This window comes from Bos javanicus, chromosome 10, assembly GCF_032452875.1.
Source record: "Bos javanicus breed banteng chromosome 10, ARS-OSU_banteng_1.0, whole genome shotgun sequence".
Taxonomy (NCBI): domain Eukaryota; kingdom Metazoa; phylum Chordata; class Mammalia; order Artiodactyla; family Bovidae; genus Bos; species Bos javanicus.
In genome coordinates, this window is record NC_083877.1 from 69,856,870 (window position 1) to 69,875,623 (window position 18,754).

Here is an 18,754-nt window from a genome sequence, read left to right on the forward strand (position 1 = left end):
TGCAGTCCATGGGGTCGCTAGGAGTCCGACATGACTGAGCGACTTCACTTTCACTTTTCACTTTCATGCATTGGAGAAGGAAATGGCAACCCACTCCAGTGTTCTTGCCTGGAGAATCTCAGGGACAGAGGAGCCTAGTGGGCTGCCGTTTATGGGGTCACACGGAGTCGGACATGACTGAAGCGACTTAGCAGCAGCAGCATACTATTTAAGAAAGCAAGCTTACATGAAGACCAAGAGTCAATTTAATGCATTACTTCTAGTGCATTTTTTTCTTTGTCAAGAATGAGAATAAAAAAGAAGGGGGAAAATAATAAAACCAGGAGACTCAAGTACATAATGTAAGGTACGTACAAATCTACATATATCCTAATGAGCTGAGAGATCTTCTTGATGAAAAAGATTTCATTCCGAGTTGCTGCTAGGTTTGATGTGAATGTAGTGTGTGCCGTGGCCCACACAAACCAAGGGTTCAAGTAGGTTGAGCAATCATCACAAGTTCTTCTTTGTTAAGATTTCTATTTCAGAGTCAAGTGTGCCTTGGCAGCAAGAACTGTTACACTTTAGCACAGATAATCCAAACAAAGGGAAAGACACTGTGGAAAAATACAAAATATTTACTCTATCTAACCTAGCGACTCCTACTGAACAACATGTATGCTGCATATTTACGAGTTGTAGCCCATGGCTGTGGAAAATTCACTACAGGATAAAAACAAATACTGCGCATCACAGGTCATATACAGCATGCCTTTTCTGTTCAGTACAAGAAAAATCTACTACCCAGCAGACAGTGAGACCAATGGCCCGACAGCCCCAATGTGGCAGAATGTTGTTCTCTTTTGTTTTTTTTTTTTTTAGCCCTCAAATAAAAAATAATAACATCACGTTGACTCTCCCAATTAAACTCCAGTTCAGTTCAAAATTCATCTTCGGAACTGTCGGCTAAGAGCATGACTCGATCTTGCATGCTGTTGAATTCTCTCTGCTGGGGAAAGAAAATAGAAAAGCATTACACTCCTGCTGCAGAGCAAAGCCAAGGAACAGGTCCCCTTTAAAAGACACGTGAACAAATGAAGCCGAGGCTGCAGCTGCAGCAACTCATCGGAACCACTGGGCACATCAGTACCATTCATGCATCATTAAGCCCCATGTGCTTTATTAAGCAAATTAGAAAAGCGAGGAACAGTTGGGAAAGTGACTAGGTTTTGCTGTTGCGGATTCCATACCTTTCTTTTATGCCTTTTGAAGCCGTTTCTCCTTCGGCGATTCATAACCTTAATGCTGTAGAGCGCTCCCAAGATGAACAAGGCTCCTGCTATCCCAACCCCTACGGGCACCAACATCCCAGACATATATCCTGCCTGCATGGGAAAGGAAACCTGCATTAGGATGCTAAGCAGACCACTGCCCTGGGTTTCCCAGTTCTGCTGGAGGGCAGCGGGGTTTTTAGACACTTTGAATTCTCTTGTCAGCTTTGTTCTAAAGTAGCACCTGGAATAAAGTCACTTTTTGGGAGAAGGCAACAGAGAGGTATGACTATTTTTGGATATTTCATATACATATAAATACTGCAATAAATCAGCCAGACCTGGTGGCACCTCCAGCCACTTGGTTATGCACATTTGTCAACATCAGGTTTTGGTGACAGAAATATAATTTGTATTAAAGATGGATGAAGTAGCCTCTGAAATTGCCAGGACTATTAAAATGCTATAAATTGCAAATAGCAGCCTGAGTCTAGCTCTGGGGGGTGGGGGTGGACACGGTTGGGGGGCATTGCTCAGTGGAATATTGTGTTTCTTGGGGGACAAATGGGGGCCTTGACTTTGGTGGTTCCCCTCTTACAATCTTAGCTGCATCATGGTAGGAAAGGAAAGAGGAATGTGCTTCTACATGAGTGAAAGAGAGAGCTTTCTAGAGACAGCAGGGAAGAGAAGGCCCTGCAGAGGAAAAAAGGATGTTAGGTTTTGGAGGCCAAGCAGAAAAGACAAGGATGAGAGAGAGTTGCACATAATGTAGATGGATTCATTTATACAGAAGAAAAAATCTGCCTAGTGAACAAGACCAAAGTTGAGGGCTGGCAGGGAATTCTGAGTGTCCCAGGCTCCAAAGAAAGAAAGTGACAGAAGCCAGAAATATCACTGCTAACAGTGCTGGTACTTCCAAAAGAGCTTGGAGATTTCCAACATGGCAGTCTCCAACATCTCCAAGGTGTTATTATGGACACTTTGGTCCTAAGAGACCAGCGTGATCTCCACACATCCCTGGACTTGAGTAAGTAGTGCAGAACCAACCCAAATTCAGGGCCAGGCCATCACCCTAAGGAAGGGTCATTTCTGCATCCTGGCCAGTAAGACACCTGAGAGATACAGGTGTATGAATAACCACAGCCCTTCATGGAGAAACACGACACTGGTTTATCTTCCATGACGACCCCTTCTAGAAGCCTACCCGGGGAAAGAAACATAAACAATTAACAATTCAAAAAATACTATAGTGAGTACTTTAGACAGACGTTATTTTACAGGAGAAAAACTATGAGTTTGTTCACTTATGTAACTATTTCTAAAACTTTTAATATAGCACAGTATCTTTCAGAATAAGCCCAAAACAGAGAAGAACAAAAAATAAAAGTTTTCTAAAAAATGCTGAAGTAAGCGGGCTGTGATGCTTTCCCAACACTTCTAGAAGTAAATCAAAGGAACAGACAAGACCTTACAAAACTGCAGCATCCTCTTGTACACAGCCAGCTCATTCACTCGTTCTGTTTTCCAGAGTCTTGAGTTAGAGCACAATATGGAATTTTTTTCATTAATTTGAGAACATAGCATCATTCTTCAGCATACTGTTTTTCCCAAAGAAACAAAGCCCAGTCATTTCCCAACAAATTAATATGCTTTGCCAAAACCCAAACTTTTTCTAAAGTTCTTCTACATCTACATAAGGCTTACAAAAGTATGTAATTTTCCATGTGGGAAAATATTGGACAATAACAAAATCTGGGTGTTCTCACCAGAACTACGAGTTTCATTTTACATCACCATTCTCAGTGCATGGAAATACACATACATGTTAATGTATGATCAATTTTAAGCCCAGTAGATTAGACCTTATTAATACAGAGCTCTACATTCAAAGGATGATACTTGAGCTTTCTGGAAGCTCAACTTGATCAACCTGTGGGTCTCTTAACATTCTGTAACTCAAGCCCACACCAAAAACATGAATATTACAAAATGTGTCACTCTTTGCATATTTCTTATTTACACATTAAGGCTTCTCATTTCCAGAGCTTTAAATAATGTAGACTTTACAAAAATTCAATTAATCTCTTTCTCCTCTCTTCATTCCCTCCTGTGTGTGTATGTGTGCGTGTGCGTGTGTGTATGTGTGTGCGTGTGTGTGTGATCTGCCTGTGCTTTGAAATTACAAGTAATTTACAAGAAGGGAATAAAGAAACCTACCCTCTTCAAATGTAATTTAACCATTCCTCATTCAAAACTAAGTGAAGATAACCTCTTTTTTTAGAATTGCCATGACTTGTTTCCTGCAGAAATGAAAACAAATAAGATGCATCTGCATATAAAGCTATGAATTGTGCCCAGCACCTTTTCTCTGTTCAGAAATATTGCACGTGCCCATTCCTTCACACTACCTCCCTGAGAAGGACAGAACTGAAATCATGCATATTCCAACTGAGAATGCTGAATCTAATCATGAGGAAACATCCAATAAACTTAAACTGAACATTCTGTTTTCTAAAGTACCATATTCTTTACAAATATCAGCATCAGAAAAGACAACAGATGGCTATACAAATGGTCCACATTAAGGAAAACTATCAAATCAGTCAATCCTAAAGGAAATCAACCCTGAATATTCACTGGAAGGACTGACGCTGAAGCTGAAGCTCCAATATTTTGGCCACCTGATGTGAAGAACTGACTTATTAGAAAAGATCCTGACACTGGGAAAGATTGAAGGCAGGAGGAGAAGATGACAACAGAGGATGAAATGGTTGGATGGCATCACCAACTCGATGGACATGAGTTTGAGCAAGCTCCGGGAGTTGGTGATAGATAGGGAAGCCTGGCGTGCTGCAGTCCATGGGGTTGCAAAGAGTCGGATACAACTGAGCGACTGAACTAAACTGAAGCATCCTGACAACTAAATGTGTTATATGACCTAGACAAGATCCTGTACTCGAGAAGAATTATTTTATGAAGGTCATTTTGGGTCTGTTAACTAAGCCTGAAGTCCAGATGCCAGAACAGATAAAAAGTATGATATCAATGTTAAATGTACTCAAGTTGATAACTGTACTATGGTTTGCTAATAGGATATTCTTAATCATAGGAAATATCGGGATTTGGTGTAAAAGGACCATAATGTATGCAACTTTCCCTCAAATGGCTCAGAAAAAAGGGCAGAGGTAGGAAGACAGCCAATAAAAGAGAAAACAAATGGAGCAGCATGGGAAGAACAAGTGCATCTGGATAAAAAGAACAGGGGTGTTCTCTGTACTATTCTTATTCTTGTATCTTTTCCGTAAATTTGAAATTATTTCCAAAAAACAGTTTGAAAATTAAAAAATGCATTATAAGATAAAGTTTACTGCATATAGTTGGGTTTTTTTGTTTGGTTTTGGTTTGTTTTGTATTTATGAGAAAGTCATCCTTTCTTAGGCTAATGTTTTTGTTCAGAAACACTTGTTTTCAAGAAAACGTAAGAAAAAGTAAAGTTTTCTGCCTAAAGTCTACTGAATTCATAAGTATCTTTATGAGGTTTGTTTAACAGTGTTTCTCAAACTTGAGCATGCATCAGAATCACCTGCAAGACTTGTTAAAACACAGATTTCTTGACCCCTTTCCCAGAGTTTCTGATTCAGTAGGTCTAGTTAGGGACCTGGGATTTTGCATTTCTAACAAGCTCTCAGGTGACACAATGCCACTGGTCCAGACTATACATGAGAATCGCTGCTGTGAAGTGTGTGTATGTGTGTGTGTGTGTGTGTGCACTCAGTTGCTTAGTTATGTCCGACTCTTTGTGCCTCAATGGGCAGTAGTCCGCCAGGCTCCTCTGTCCATGGAATTTTCCAGGCGAGAATACTGGAGTGGGTTGTCATTTTCTTCTCTTCCTTCTTAAGAGGGGAGGGATGTTGTAGCCTCCCTTTTTCCTCCTTCCTTCTGACTGAATATGGACCTAACTGCAATCCAGAACCATGAGATGACCGTGAGAATCAAGGTCACAAATGATGGAACATCAAATAAAAGGAGCTTGCACCTTCATAGCGTCGTTCCTCACTGACCCTGACTGCTCCCTCCAGACTCATAAATGAGAGAAAAACAAACTTCTCTCTTGGTTAAGCTATTGCCATCGGAGGTTGTCTGCCATTCAGATCTGATGGACGGAGGAGCCTGGTAGGCTACAGTCCATGGGGTCACAAACACTCGGACACGACTGAGCGACTTCACTTTAATACAGGAAGACTAAACAACAACAACAAAAGGAATAATTCAGAACTTTTGAGAATACCTACCACTCCTTCTAGAATCCAACTAACAGGGACACCAGTATCAGGAACAATTAAATGAAGCAAAACTGAATAGATATTATGGGCTGACTGAAGAGCTAGTTAAATATGTAGTTTAGTTTTCAATTCTCCAGGATTCTGTGACTTTCATCAAAACAGCAATAGTTTCACTCTCAAATAGTTTCTGAAGGTAATGACTAACAAGACTTTTATAGATGATAGCTAGCTAGCCAGCTAGACAGAAGACGAGAAAGAGGGGGAGAGAGGGGAAGATAAGTATGTGTGTGTTAGTTGCTCAGTCATGTTTGACTCTTTGCGGCCCCACTGACTGTAGCTCGCCAGGCTCCTCTGTTCATGGAATTCCCCAGGCAAGAATACTGGAGTGGGTTGCCATGTCCTTCTCCAGGGGATCTTCTCAACCCAGGGATTGAACCCGGGTTTCCTGCATTGTAGGCGGATTCTTTACTGTCTGAGCCACCAGGGAAGCCCAAGATATATATACGTGCGTGTGCATGTGTGTGTGTGTGTGTATATGTATATACACACATATATGTGTGTACACATATGCATTATTTATCAAGTAAGTGTATAATATTTTACTCCCAGAGGGAGGGGACTGGTTAAACTGAATCCCTCCAAGAAAGAGACAAAATAAGACAAATACAACAACATTGATGAACCTAGAGATTATCATATTAAGTGACGTAAATCAGAGAAAGACAAACACCACATGATATCATTTATACATGGAATGTAAAAATGATACAAATGAACTTATTTACAAAATAGGAACAGACTCACTGACATATAAAAGAAACCTATAGTTACCAAAGGAGTTAGTGTGGGGGGGATAGAGGGAGGGATAAATTAGGAGCTTGGGATTAACATACATACACTACTATATATAAAATAATGGTCAACAAGAACCTACTGTACAACAGTAGGTCAACAAGAACCTACATGGAACTCTACTCAATATTCTGTAATAACCTATATGGGAAAAGAATCTGAAAAACAATAGATATATGTATATGTATAACTGAATCACCTTGCTATACACCTGAAACTAACACAACATTGCAAATCAATCATACTCCAATAGAAAATTAAGCATATAAACACTACTATAACATATTCAAAAGCAGAGACATTACTTTGCCAACAAAGGTTCGTCTAGTCAAGGCTATGGTTTTTCCTGTGGTCACGTATAGATGTGAGAGTTGGACTGTGAGGAAGGCTGAGCGCCGAATAATTGATGCTTTTGAACTGTGGTGTTGGAGAAGACTCTTGAGAGTCCCTTGGACTGCAAGGAGATCCAACCAGTCCATTCTGAAGGACATCAGCCCTGGGTGTTCTTTGGAGAGAATGATGCTAAAGCTGAAACTCCAGTACTTTGGCCACCTCATGCAAAGAGTTGACTCACTGGAAAAGACTCTGATGCTGGGAGGGATTGGGGGCAGGAGGAGAAGGGGACGACAGAGGATGAGATGGCTGGATGGCATCACTGACTCGATGGACGTGAGTCTCAGTGAACTCCGGGAGTTGGTGAGGGACAGGGAGGCCTGGTGTGCTGTGATTCATGGGGTCGCAAAGAGTCGGACATGACTGAGAGACTGATCTGATCTGATCTGATCTGATATGCAAAATAGGTAAATAGCAAGGACCTACTATATTCAGAGACCTATATTCAATATCTTGCAATAACTTACAATAGAAATAATCTGAAAAGTGTATATATGTATAACTGAATCACTTTGCTATATACCTGAAAATAATATATTATAAATGAACTACTTCAATTTAAAATATAGTTAAATAAAAATATAGACAAGGCATAGAACAAATAAACCTGGTGGAGTTTCAGCTATTTTTCTTCCAGTTTTTTAAAACTAAGACATAACTGAAAAAATACTATGGAATACAGTGAAGAAAGGGCTGGAAAAACTTCAATTCAGAAAACTAAAACCATTCACAAAATTATCTCTCTTGGTGAAATAGAGCAAGGAGAGGGTGCTAGGCCTTTGGGAAAAGATAAGAAGGAAGAGTCCACAGGAAGAGAAAATATAGCCTTTCTCTAAAGCTACCCAGATTTCTAAACAAAGTGGCGAAGCTATATATATACACAGGTAAGAAACTCTGCAACATTCAATTTCAAAACAGGCTATGTGCCAAAATTTATTTTCTTAAGTCTAGCTTTTGTCCCTTTTGGTAATTCAGAAGGACATTTTCTATAGAAACAATGACATATGGATCCCTAGATTAAACTACCAAAGCCTGTTTACTTTTCATTGCATTATATTTCCCTCTGAAAAATAGCATGAAGCACTACCAATGTAAATATATTCAATTCTGAATTTTTGAGCTTCTCCTACCCCAAATCTTGCTCAGTCCTCTGATTATACTTCCCTCAGACAACTGGACCTATTACAGATGTGAAAATGGCTTCCACTAATGTCAACAGGTTTAAAATTCTTCTATATCACTTTAAATATGTATGAACATCAAATAATCTCATTTGTAAAAATCATATAGTCTAAATTTTACTGAGAAGTAGAAAAATAATACTGACAAGAATTAATATAATCATACAATTTTAACTACTAGTGAATGTTTTCTCTTATCCTTTAACATTAAACTGTAGCAAAATACATACTAATCATTCAAATATGAGAGAAACTGACCTCAAATAATAAAAAAGATATGGAATACTATCCACAGATGTATATTCTAAGACAGGTGAATTGCAAGTAACTCCTATCTGGCAGTTGAAATGATTTCCATTTAACTATACCCCCAGTGAAATTTGAGCTGGGTTGTAGTAATTAGATCTGACAGAGGCTACAGCAAGGAGTTCAAAATTCCACCAATATTTTTATGAGTAATTCCAGTTTGAAATTACAAGGCACTAAAAATGAAACCTTAGAGAGTGTTGAAAATTAAAAGAAAATGAAAAACATGAACCTGGAAGGAAGTTAATATTGTCAATCACAGTTGTTGATGACAGAATGAATCCAAGAGTGGAAAATATTTTTCTATAGTTGGCCTTTCTAGATAGGTCAGCTCATTGTCACTCAGTAAGCAGCAGCACTATGATAGACCACACAAAAGTGGGCCTAAAGAGAGTGCTCAGGTGCTCGGGGATTTTTAATCTCACCTTCCACTATGGGTGAAGGATGCCCTTTCCACCACAAAGTTTTATTCTTAAGTCAGATCTGTCAATTTTTGTCCTTGGGTCAGAAAAATCAATGCCTTCCAAAATCCAAAGTATTTCTTCTTCATACAGGAAGATCAGATTTAAAAGATCCTTGTACTGGGACATAAAATGCCCACTAGAATGGGATTACACTCCTGAAATTCCCCAAAAGGAACTCCACCTTGATATGTCAAGGATGCTATCAGTTGTATATATCAGGAATTACATTCCAGAAGAACGAATGGCACTCCAAAGAATAAGGCATCCCTTCTTAAAGGGAAGGTCTTCTTTCTTGCTGGGTACCCGGAAGTGGTCCTGGATCTTTGCACAGGTTATCAGAATCAGAATAATGATATAAAGCTCCATTATTCTGAAGATCTTTTATTTGACAAAGCTATGCCCTCTAAAATAAATCCAAAGGAAGAAAGTATTTCTCTTACCTTGTCTTTTAGCTTTTCCATCCAGCTTCTCACTAAGGAAAATAAGAGAAGAAAATGTAAATAGCCATCTTTCTACTTACATTGCATGTGTTAAGTTCATTTGGTAATTTATATTTCATGTACTAAGTTAATTTGATACAATGAATATTTTATTGTATGAAATACAGTGACAGGGTCAACAGTATTAACATAATGACAGTAATCGTTTTTTATTCTCATTTAAAAACGCAAAAAAGAACACTAACATATCCCTCACATCATTGTTAAAGGAACAGAGAATATTTTTCTTTGCTAAATGCATTTTCTATTATTTGGGGGGAGGTCTGGGGGATGAGTGAGAAAAACACCTTCAAAATATCAAGTTCATTTCTAACTGACATTTTCTCTCTTTTTTTTTTTTGAATGGGAAAAGGTATTTATTGGCAAATGATGTATCAGATAAGGGGTTAATATCCAACATATACAAAGAACTCATTAACTCAACACCAAAAGGACTGACAATCCCACCAAGAATCTGAATAGACATTTTCCCAAAGATATATTGATACATATGACCAAGACACACGAAAAGATACTCAGCATAAAAAAGCCCCCATTACTCAACATTAGGGGAATGCAACTCAAAATCACAATGAGAGAACACCTCACACATGTCAGAATGGCCATTACAAAAAGATAAGAAATAACAAGCGTGGAGGATATAACAAGTTGGTGAGGATGTGGAGAAAACCCCTGTGCACTGTTGGTGGTACAAATTGGCTCAAGCATTATGGAAAATAGTATGGAGAGTCCTCAAAAGCAGAACTACAAAAAGATCTAGCAATTCCATTTTAAGTATTTTTCTCCAGAGAAAACAAAAACATTAATTAGAAAAGATGCATGCATTCCTATGTTCATTGCAGCATTACTTACAGTGGGCAACATATGGAAACCACCTGAATGTCCAGCAACAGATGAACAGATGAAGATGTGGTATATTATGCACAGTGGAATGCTAGCCATAAAAAGAAAAATCTCTTGTGATTTCAGTGTAACAGCATGAATGGTCCTAGAGGTTATTATGCTAACTGAAATAAGTCAGAAAGAAAAATGATGTATGATTTTAACTTACACGTGGAATCTAAAAAACAGCAAATGAAAAAAGGAAAACAATAGAAACAGATACAGAGAAGGAACAGTGATTGCCATAAGGGAGGGAGTGGTGGGCTGAATGGAGAGTAACAGGTACAGACTTCCAGTTACAATATAAATGAGTCATGAGGATGAAATGTACAACATGTGGAATATACAGTCAGTAATATTGTAATATCTTTGTCTGATGACAGATAACTAGACATACCATAGTAAATATTTTGTAATACATAGAAATACTGAATCACTATGCTATGCACCTGGAATTAACATAGTATTACAGGTCAATTATGCTTCAGTTAAAAAAAGAAAAAAAAAAAAAGATAGGTCTTTGAAAAGATCAATAGAATTGATAAGCCTCTAGCCAAGCTAACTGAAAGAAGAGAAAATACAAATTCGTAAGATCCAAAATAAAAGTGGGACATTACTACAGATCCCATGGATATTAGAAGGATAATCAGGAAATACTATGAACAACCATATGTCCACATGTTTGGTAACCTAGGTTAAATGGAGTAATTCCTTGAAAAATACATCTGCAAAAACCTACACAAGAAGAAAAAGACTGAATAGGCCTATATCTATTAAAGAAACTGAATCAATAATTAAAAACCTTCCAGAACACCAGCAGGTCCCAGATAGGTTCACTGGTGAATTAAAACATTTAAGGAAGAATTTATGCCAATTCTATACAATCTCTTCCAGAAGACAAGATGCAGAAGGGAACTTCCTAACTCTTTATATGAGGTCAGCATTATTCTAAAACCAAAACCAGATAGTCTTTAAAACTACAGACAAGTATCTCTCATGAACACAAATGCAAAAGTTCTCAACAAAATATTAGCAAATCAAAACCAAAAATGTATGCAAAGAATCTATTCCAGATATGCAAGTTTGGCTTACCATTTGGAAATCCATTAATCTATCACATCAACAAGCTAATGAAGAAAAATCATATGATCATATCAATAGATACAGAAAAAGCATTTGACAAAATCCAGCACTCATTTTTTATAAAATTAGCAAACTAGGAATAGAGGGGAACTCTCAACTTGGTAACATCTACAGCTAACATCATACTTAATGGTTAGAAACTAGAAGCTTTTCCACTAAGAGCAGGAACAAGGCCGATGTCCTCCCACCATCCCTTTTCAATATCATACCAGAAGATCATTAAGAAGGTTCAGAAATTCTTGGGAGGATGCAAGGGAGGCAGAACGTGAGTATGAGGTCAGCTGGTGGCCACATGGCTCCATCTAATGGCTTTGCAGCTTGCTCCATGTTCCTATAATTGACTCTGGAGGCCGCCTTGAAAGGTCCTGCCCACAGCTGAAACAGTTGTTGGGGCCTCTCCTTATCTTTTATTCTTCACCTTTGTCAGTTTTTAAGCTCAATGGAAATTCTGCAGTTGAATCAATGTTAGAGAGCAGAGGTAGGAGAGTGCAATGGGCAGGCCAAGGCTGCTGAGCTCTTACTAAAAGTCAATATTTTAGGCTCTTGCAGGCCATACAATCTCTGTCACAACTACTCGACTCTGCTGATGCCTCAAGCCATAGAAAATAGTACATAAATAAGTGGGTCTGGCTCTGTTCTAATCCACTTTATTTATGGACACCAACATTTGAATTTCATATAATCTTCTTGCATCACAAATATTTTTCTTTTGATTTTTTTCAACCAAATTAAAAATTGGAAAACATTCTTTGCTGATGGGCTATATCAGGACAGGCAGCAGGCTAAATTTGACCCAGGGGTCACAGCTTTCTGACCCCTGGCACAAACACATTTTACCCAAGAAGCTAGTGTCTCCACTTACAATCTGACTTTAATAATACCATGTCCAAAAACAGTGATGACAGCTAACGGCTTTACTCCTTACCAAGCATGTTCAGACGTACTGAATCATTTGATTGGCAAACTAATGATAAATATGAGAGTCAGGTAAGATGATGCTCAGGGAAGAGAAGAAACTGAGACTCAGAAAAACTAAGAGACTAACCATGGTTTCCAGGGAGGAAAGAGCCACTGGAACTCCAACCCCCATCTGACTAACAACCTGCAGGAATAAGACTTCCTATGTACCCATTTCTTTTGGCGATACCACCGCTGTTCTGCTCTCTCAGGTTGAAGATGTGGAGATATCTTTGGCTCCTCTATCTCCTTCAGTTCCCAGCTTCAATTTCTCACGGCAGGACCTTGGCAAGACCTTTTGGGTTTGTCCTGCTCTCACCACTCCTTCTGAGGGAAGACTCAACTGGGATTCAGACAAAGATGGTGGTGCTCAATCAGAATAATATAGGGGTCAAGGGAAGGAAGTCCAGGAAATTCAAGAACCAAGCCACAGATCATTGGAACTGACTCACTGGAGAAGACCCTGATGCTGGGAAAGACGGAAGGCAGGAGGAGAAGGGGATGACAGAGGATGAGATGGTGGGATGGCATCACCGATTTGATGGACACGAGTTTGAGCAAGCTCCGGGAGTTGGTGATGGACAGGGAGGCCTGGCATGCCTGGCAGTCCATAGGGTCACAAAAAGTCAGACACAACTGAGCGACTGAACTGAACTGAACTGAAGCCCAAGACATAAAGTGAAATTCAAGCAAGAGAATGCTTCCAATTCATTAATCCTTCAATAATACTTACAACATATAGTGCACTGGCCAGGCATTGTGGTCAACACTGTTTCAGTATAAGGCATGGGGACCTAAGTCCAGTGAAAACAGGTTAGAACATCAGATCTATAAGACGTGGGTGACAACAGCAAGGTAGGGACTGAGAGTGAGGAACAGAGCAGGAGAGCCAATTACTTCAGAAGCAAGATGTCTGGAATCTGGGAATCAGCTGGATATTACATTTAAAAACTAGCAAAAGAGAGATTGGAGCAGACTGCTAGTGTGAGACCCTCATGGAGGAGGTGAGCAGGGGCCGGCTGACTACCTGTGAATGGCAGCCCAGGTAGGTTAGAGAAGAGGGAAAAGAGGCAGAGATGGCATCAGGGTCCAAGGCACTCACAAGTTTTCCAACTGTAGGAAATTCACTGCCAAGAGAAATGTTTTAACTCAAGCTTTATCAAGCCAGGTCTCACTGGCAAACTGTCCAGATCTTGGGTTCTTAAATTTCAGAGCCCCACTTTACGTGATTCTTAACATAGGAATTTCTCACTAGGGGAGGGAAGTCATATCAGCATGGGATGTGCACAGATAATCTGAAAAAACACATTCAATGGGTCTAGTTATGTGGTTTATAATAGGAACTACAGAAAGAAGGTTGGGAAAATTCTTCTTGGGAAGTGAGTGAGACACCAGAGACAGTGAGATGGTGTTTGAGGGGACATGGATCTAAACAAGGTTGAGAAAAATTACTCTTCAGAGTATGTGAACTTGGTTCTGTTTCTCCAGCTGAGAAGGTGAGACCCCTACGGATCACACCTTGTGTTTCTCAGGTATCCACCAAGGTCCCTGACATGGTGTTGGTCAGTAAGTGCTTTTTCCTTTTTCAGCAATTGTATATTGCTTTTAAATGAGTTCACAACTTTTGAGTAAACATGATTTTCTTTCATGGAGATGCTATAAACTGTTTCCAGCAAAATGTTCAAGGCAGTGTAAAATAAATTTAACACAATGATGGCTTTGAAACTTAGAAATCAATAAGAGAATGCAAAAGCTAGAAGAGAGAATGTTGGAAAGATTTTTAATAAAAAGAAAATATGATTCTTTATGAAGAAGAGAACCAACAACTGCAGTTTTTTAACAGAGAGAAATCACACTGAAAAAAGAGGTATGAATTGGCACGACTTTTTGGAGCTGCAAGGAGAAGTTGCAATTGATATCAAAAGCTTTTTAAAAAGTATGAATTTTGCTTTCAGAAGTTTCATTTGTAGAAGCAATGTACCTTATATAGTTAATCATGGAAATGCATAAAAATTTTTTATTTAATTCTTTTCACTGCACCATTATTTATAATAGAGAAGAACATGGAAACAGTATCAATATTCAGCAATAAAGGAATGGTTTAAACACTTAAAAGGAAACAAAACTTTAGGCTATGCCCACAGACTTAATATTCTACAAAATTAACATTATTTAAAGAAAAATACTTAATGGTATGGTGTTGTTCCCATTATATATTGCAAATGAAAAAATAGCATATGTATAATGTAAACTCAGTTGTGGATAAAAATGTTATGAGAAAAAAATTTTTATATGTATAATTGAAATGTACTTCAAAGGTTAACTGAAGTCATCAATGAGTTGTAGAATTAAGGATGATTTTTTGTTTTCTATACTTTTAAGACTTTCCAAATTATTTCTAATCTTTTAGTATATTTAAAATTAAAAAAAAAAACATATTTTACCCCCAAAGGCTCTACAAAATTTTGTAAACCTTTGCAAATGGAGGTTAGCACTAGATTGCTGATAGTGGGGAGCAGAAGAAGGTGAGGCCCTTCCACTTGGTTAATTCCTCAGCCCATAGCTACAGATTCATTATCATCCTACTGATTCTGTTTCTTGAAAATTCACTGAATGAAAGAACAAAAATATAGCAATATAATTAGGCCTGTGATCTCCTTCTGTAAGGAAACAACCAGATGCAGGGGAAGGTCTAATGAAAAGCAAAAAAAGTAGACTACGATTATTAAAACCAAGTTCTCCATCACACTCACCAGAGCCCTCCTGCATACAGGTATTCCAGGAACAACAATTTGCCCTCTCCTAGCTTGTTCAGTTACTAACTTGTGTCCAACTCCATGCAACCCCATGGATTGCAGCATGCCAGGGTTCTCTATCCTGTTCTATCTTCCAGAGTTTGTTCAGATTCATGTTCATCGAGTTGGTGATGCTATCTAACCACCTCATCCTCTGCTACCCCCTTCTTCTTTGGCCTTCAATCTTTCCCAGCATCAGGGTCCTTTGCAGCGAGTCGGCTCTCCGCATCAGGTGGCCAAAGTATTGGAGCTTCAGTTTTAGTATCAGTTCTTCCAATGAATATTCAGGGTTGATTTCCTTCAGGACTGATTGGTTTGATCTCCTTGCAGTCCAAGAGACTCTCAAGAGTCTTCTCCAGTGCCACAATTCAAAGGCATCAGTTCTTCAGCGCTCAGCCTTTTTTAGGGTCCAACTCTCACATCCATACATGATTACTGGAAAAACCATAGCTCTGACTATACAGACCTTTGTTGGCAAAGTGATGTCTTTGCTTTTTAATACTCTGTCTAGGTTTGTCATAGCTTTCCTTCCAAGCAGCAAGTGTCTTTTAATTGCATGGCTGCAGTCACCATCCACAGTGATTTTGGAGCCCAAGAAAATAAAGTCTGTCACTGTTTCCATTGTTTCCCCATCTACTTGCCGTGAAGTAATGGGACCAGATGCCATGATATTAGTTTTTTTTGAATGTTGAGTTCTAAGCCAGCTTTTTCAGTCTCCTCTTTCACTCTTATCAAGAGACTCTTTAGTTCATCTTTACTTTCTGCCACTAGAGTGGTATCATTTGCATTATCTGAGGTTGTTACTATTTCTCCCAGCAATTTTGATTCCAGTTTGTGATTCATCCAGTCCAGCATTTCATATGATGTACTCTGCATAGAAGTTAAATAAACAGGGAGACAATATACAGCGCTGAGGTACTCCTTTCCCAATTTTGAACCAGTCTGTTGTTTCAAGTAAAGTTCTAACTGTCACATCTTGACCTGCATACAAGTTTCTCATGAGATAGGTAAGGTGGTCTCGTATTTCCATCTCTTTAAGAATTTCCCACAGTTTGTTGTGATCCACAGAGTCAAAGGCTTTAGCGTAGTCAATGAAGCAGAAGTAGATGTCTTTCTGGAATTCCCTTGCTCTCTCTATGATTCAGTGAATGTTGGCAATTTGATCTCTGGTTCCTCAGCCTTTTCTAACCTCCACTTATACATATGGAAGTTCTCGGTTCAAAAACTGCTGAAGCCTAGCTTGAAGGATTTTGAGCACAACCTTTCTAGCAGCATGTGAAATGAGCACAGCTGTATAGTAGTTTGTAAAAAGGGAAGACAGAGAGGATAAAAAAGAAACTGCAGATTAAAAAACATTTCCATGCATCTTGTCAATTGTAAGTATGGCTGGTTTTTAATAGACTGTAGCTGAAAAGTCTCCCATACTGCTTAGAAGGGTATTCTTAATTTTCCTTTATGGCTGATAATAATGTTTTATTAGCTATATTTATCCCAGACACATACAAATTCCCTTTCAATAAAGGGAGCCAGATGATATCATGATTTGGCTGAACTAATAATTATTTGTTGGGCATCTAACAAAAAGCTTGCAAGGTGGGTACTACTACCCTCATTTTACAGATGAAGAAAATGAAGCTTAAATAAAGTGCTTAAAGTCATGTAGCTAAAAAGTGGTTGAGCTGCAATTTGAACCCTATGGTTGTAAAGCATACGCCTATCCAGTAGGCCAGTGGGTTGTTCTGGGAAGGGATGTGGGCAGGTGGGCCAGGATAACCGTATCAGGAGACACAGTGGGGCTTTTTCAAATTCTAGGGAACAGTGTGTATCAGGTCACCTCTGTTATTCTGACTCCTTCTTTCTCTAACATTCTCTTCCCTGTTTTCTCTCTCTGATAAACGTTCCCTCTCTGCCTCTACATGGGTCTGTCTCCCACTCTCTATCCCTTTATATAAAACTGTGGTCTGTGTTTCCCTCTCCCCCCACCCCTGCCTTTTTCCTCTCTATCAGGCTCTGCATGTCTGAATGGCTCTGTTGCTCTCTGCATGTGTCTGTCTTTTTCTCTCCCTCCACCTGCCCTGTGTGTGTGTTTATATGAGAATATGATCTCCTAGTTCCTTCCCAGCTACGGCATTTTTCCACCTCAGCCCTGGATGCCAGCCCTGTGTGCCAGCCCTGTGTGCCCTCCACTGGGAAACAACAGCACTAAATGGCAGAAATCCTGAAGGTTTAAAACTCATAATGAGCAGTGCTGAGGATATTGAGGATGGGATCAGAGTACATGGAGATGTGGTGCAAAAAGAATTCAGAAAGCAGGAGCAGATTCCTAGGGGAATGACAATGAGTTTTACTATGAACATGTGGAGTTTAAAGTATCTACACAGTATCCATGGGGCTGTCTCTATTGGCAGTTTAAAATGTGGATATGGAGAAACCCAGGCTAAAGACTGAGGTTTGGGTTTGACCAGTCTATTGATAGAAGCTGAAGCTAAGAGCAGAGAAAATCACCCTGGAGTACAGAGTGTATATTAGACAGGGCTCTCCAGAAAAACAAAACCATTATGATATATATATATATATATATATATAGATGTATGTATATAAACTTATGCTTAGAGACATGTTTTATATACATAAATGTCACACACACACACACACACACACACACACTTATATATATAAAGGGATATATTATAAGGAATTGGTTCATGCAACTATGGAAGTTGACAAATCCAAGGTCCGCAGGGTGAATTGGCAAACGAGAGACCCAGGAAAGCTGATATTTCAGTTCAAGTCCAAAGATAGGGAAAAAACCAATGCTCCAGCTTGAAGGCAGTCAGGCAGGAGGAACTCTCTCTCATTCAGAAGAGAGTCAACCTTCCTATTCTAGTCAGGCCTTCAGCTGTTTGGATGAGGGCCACTCACATTAGGAAAGGCAATCTACTTTACTCCATCTACCAAGTGTTCATCTCATCCAAAAACACTCTTCCAAGTACACCTGGAAAAAAAGTGTCTCGACAGCTTTTGGCCAGTCAAGTTGGCCCAGGCAGGTTGACACATACAATTAGCCATCCCAGAGTAAGACTGGACAAGACCAAGATCATAATGCCTAGGAACCCCAATATTTAAAGGCCATCAGAAGAGAATGGGAAGAGAAGAGACAGCAGAGAAATGGTCAGAGGGGCTCAGAAACCTGGACTGTTGATATGAAACAACCCAGCATAACTATTTCCAAGTGTTCATGAGGATGTTTTCACATTCTATTCATCAAATCCTTTGTCCAGGTACAGCCAAGCCCACTGGTGCCCTGGCCCATGCAGAGGTTGCCCTGCAGAGTTGCTGCCACCCTGTGCAGGCTCTCTCTGCCTGAGGTTGTCCATCCATCATAGGAGGTTGTGTGCAGATGGCTAGAAGCACCAAGGAAATACTGCCCTAGAGGCCATCCTCAATCAACAAGGCCTGCTATTTGGTGGGTATATTAGTTTCCTATTGCTGCTACCCCAAATTTAATGGCTTAAAACAACACAAATTTCTGCTCTCACATTTCTAGAGGGCAGGAGTCCAAAATCAGTCTCATGGGCTAAAATCAAGATGTCAGCAGGGCTGGTTCCTTCTGGAAGCTCCAGGGAAGAACATGTTTCTTGCCTTTTCCAGCTCCTGGCGGCTGTCTGCATCCCTCAGCTCATGGCCTCTACTTCTATCTTCAAAGCCAATAGCACAGCACTTCAAATTTCTCTCTTTCTCTAAGCTC

At 39.4% G+C, this 18,754-nt stretch overlaps 1 protein-coding gene across 2 annotated transcripts in view; it reads right to left on the minus strand.

Moving 5' to 3' along the window:
* Positions 1-227: 227 nt before the first annotated feature.
* The window catches only part of ARMH4 (armadillo like helical domain containing 4), a 140,722-nt gene continuing 122,195 nt past the window's right edge, over positions 228-18,754 (minus strand). The window contains exons 6-8 of one of the 2 annotated variants that reach the window (XM_061428998.1): positions 9,170-9,201; positions 1,230-1,364; positions 228-988 (exon numbers count right to left, since the gene is read on the minus strand). In XM_061428998.1, coding sequence (XP_061284982.1) covers positions 920-988; positions 1,230-1,364; positions 9,170-9,201 — 236 coding nt within the window. In that variant the 3' untranslated portion in view covers positions 228-919. The remainder of the gene's footprint in view (positions 989-1,229; positions 1,365-9,169; positions 9,202-18,754) is intronic. The other variant, XM_061428999.1, reaches the window with a different exon arrangement.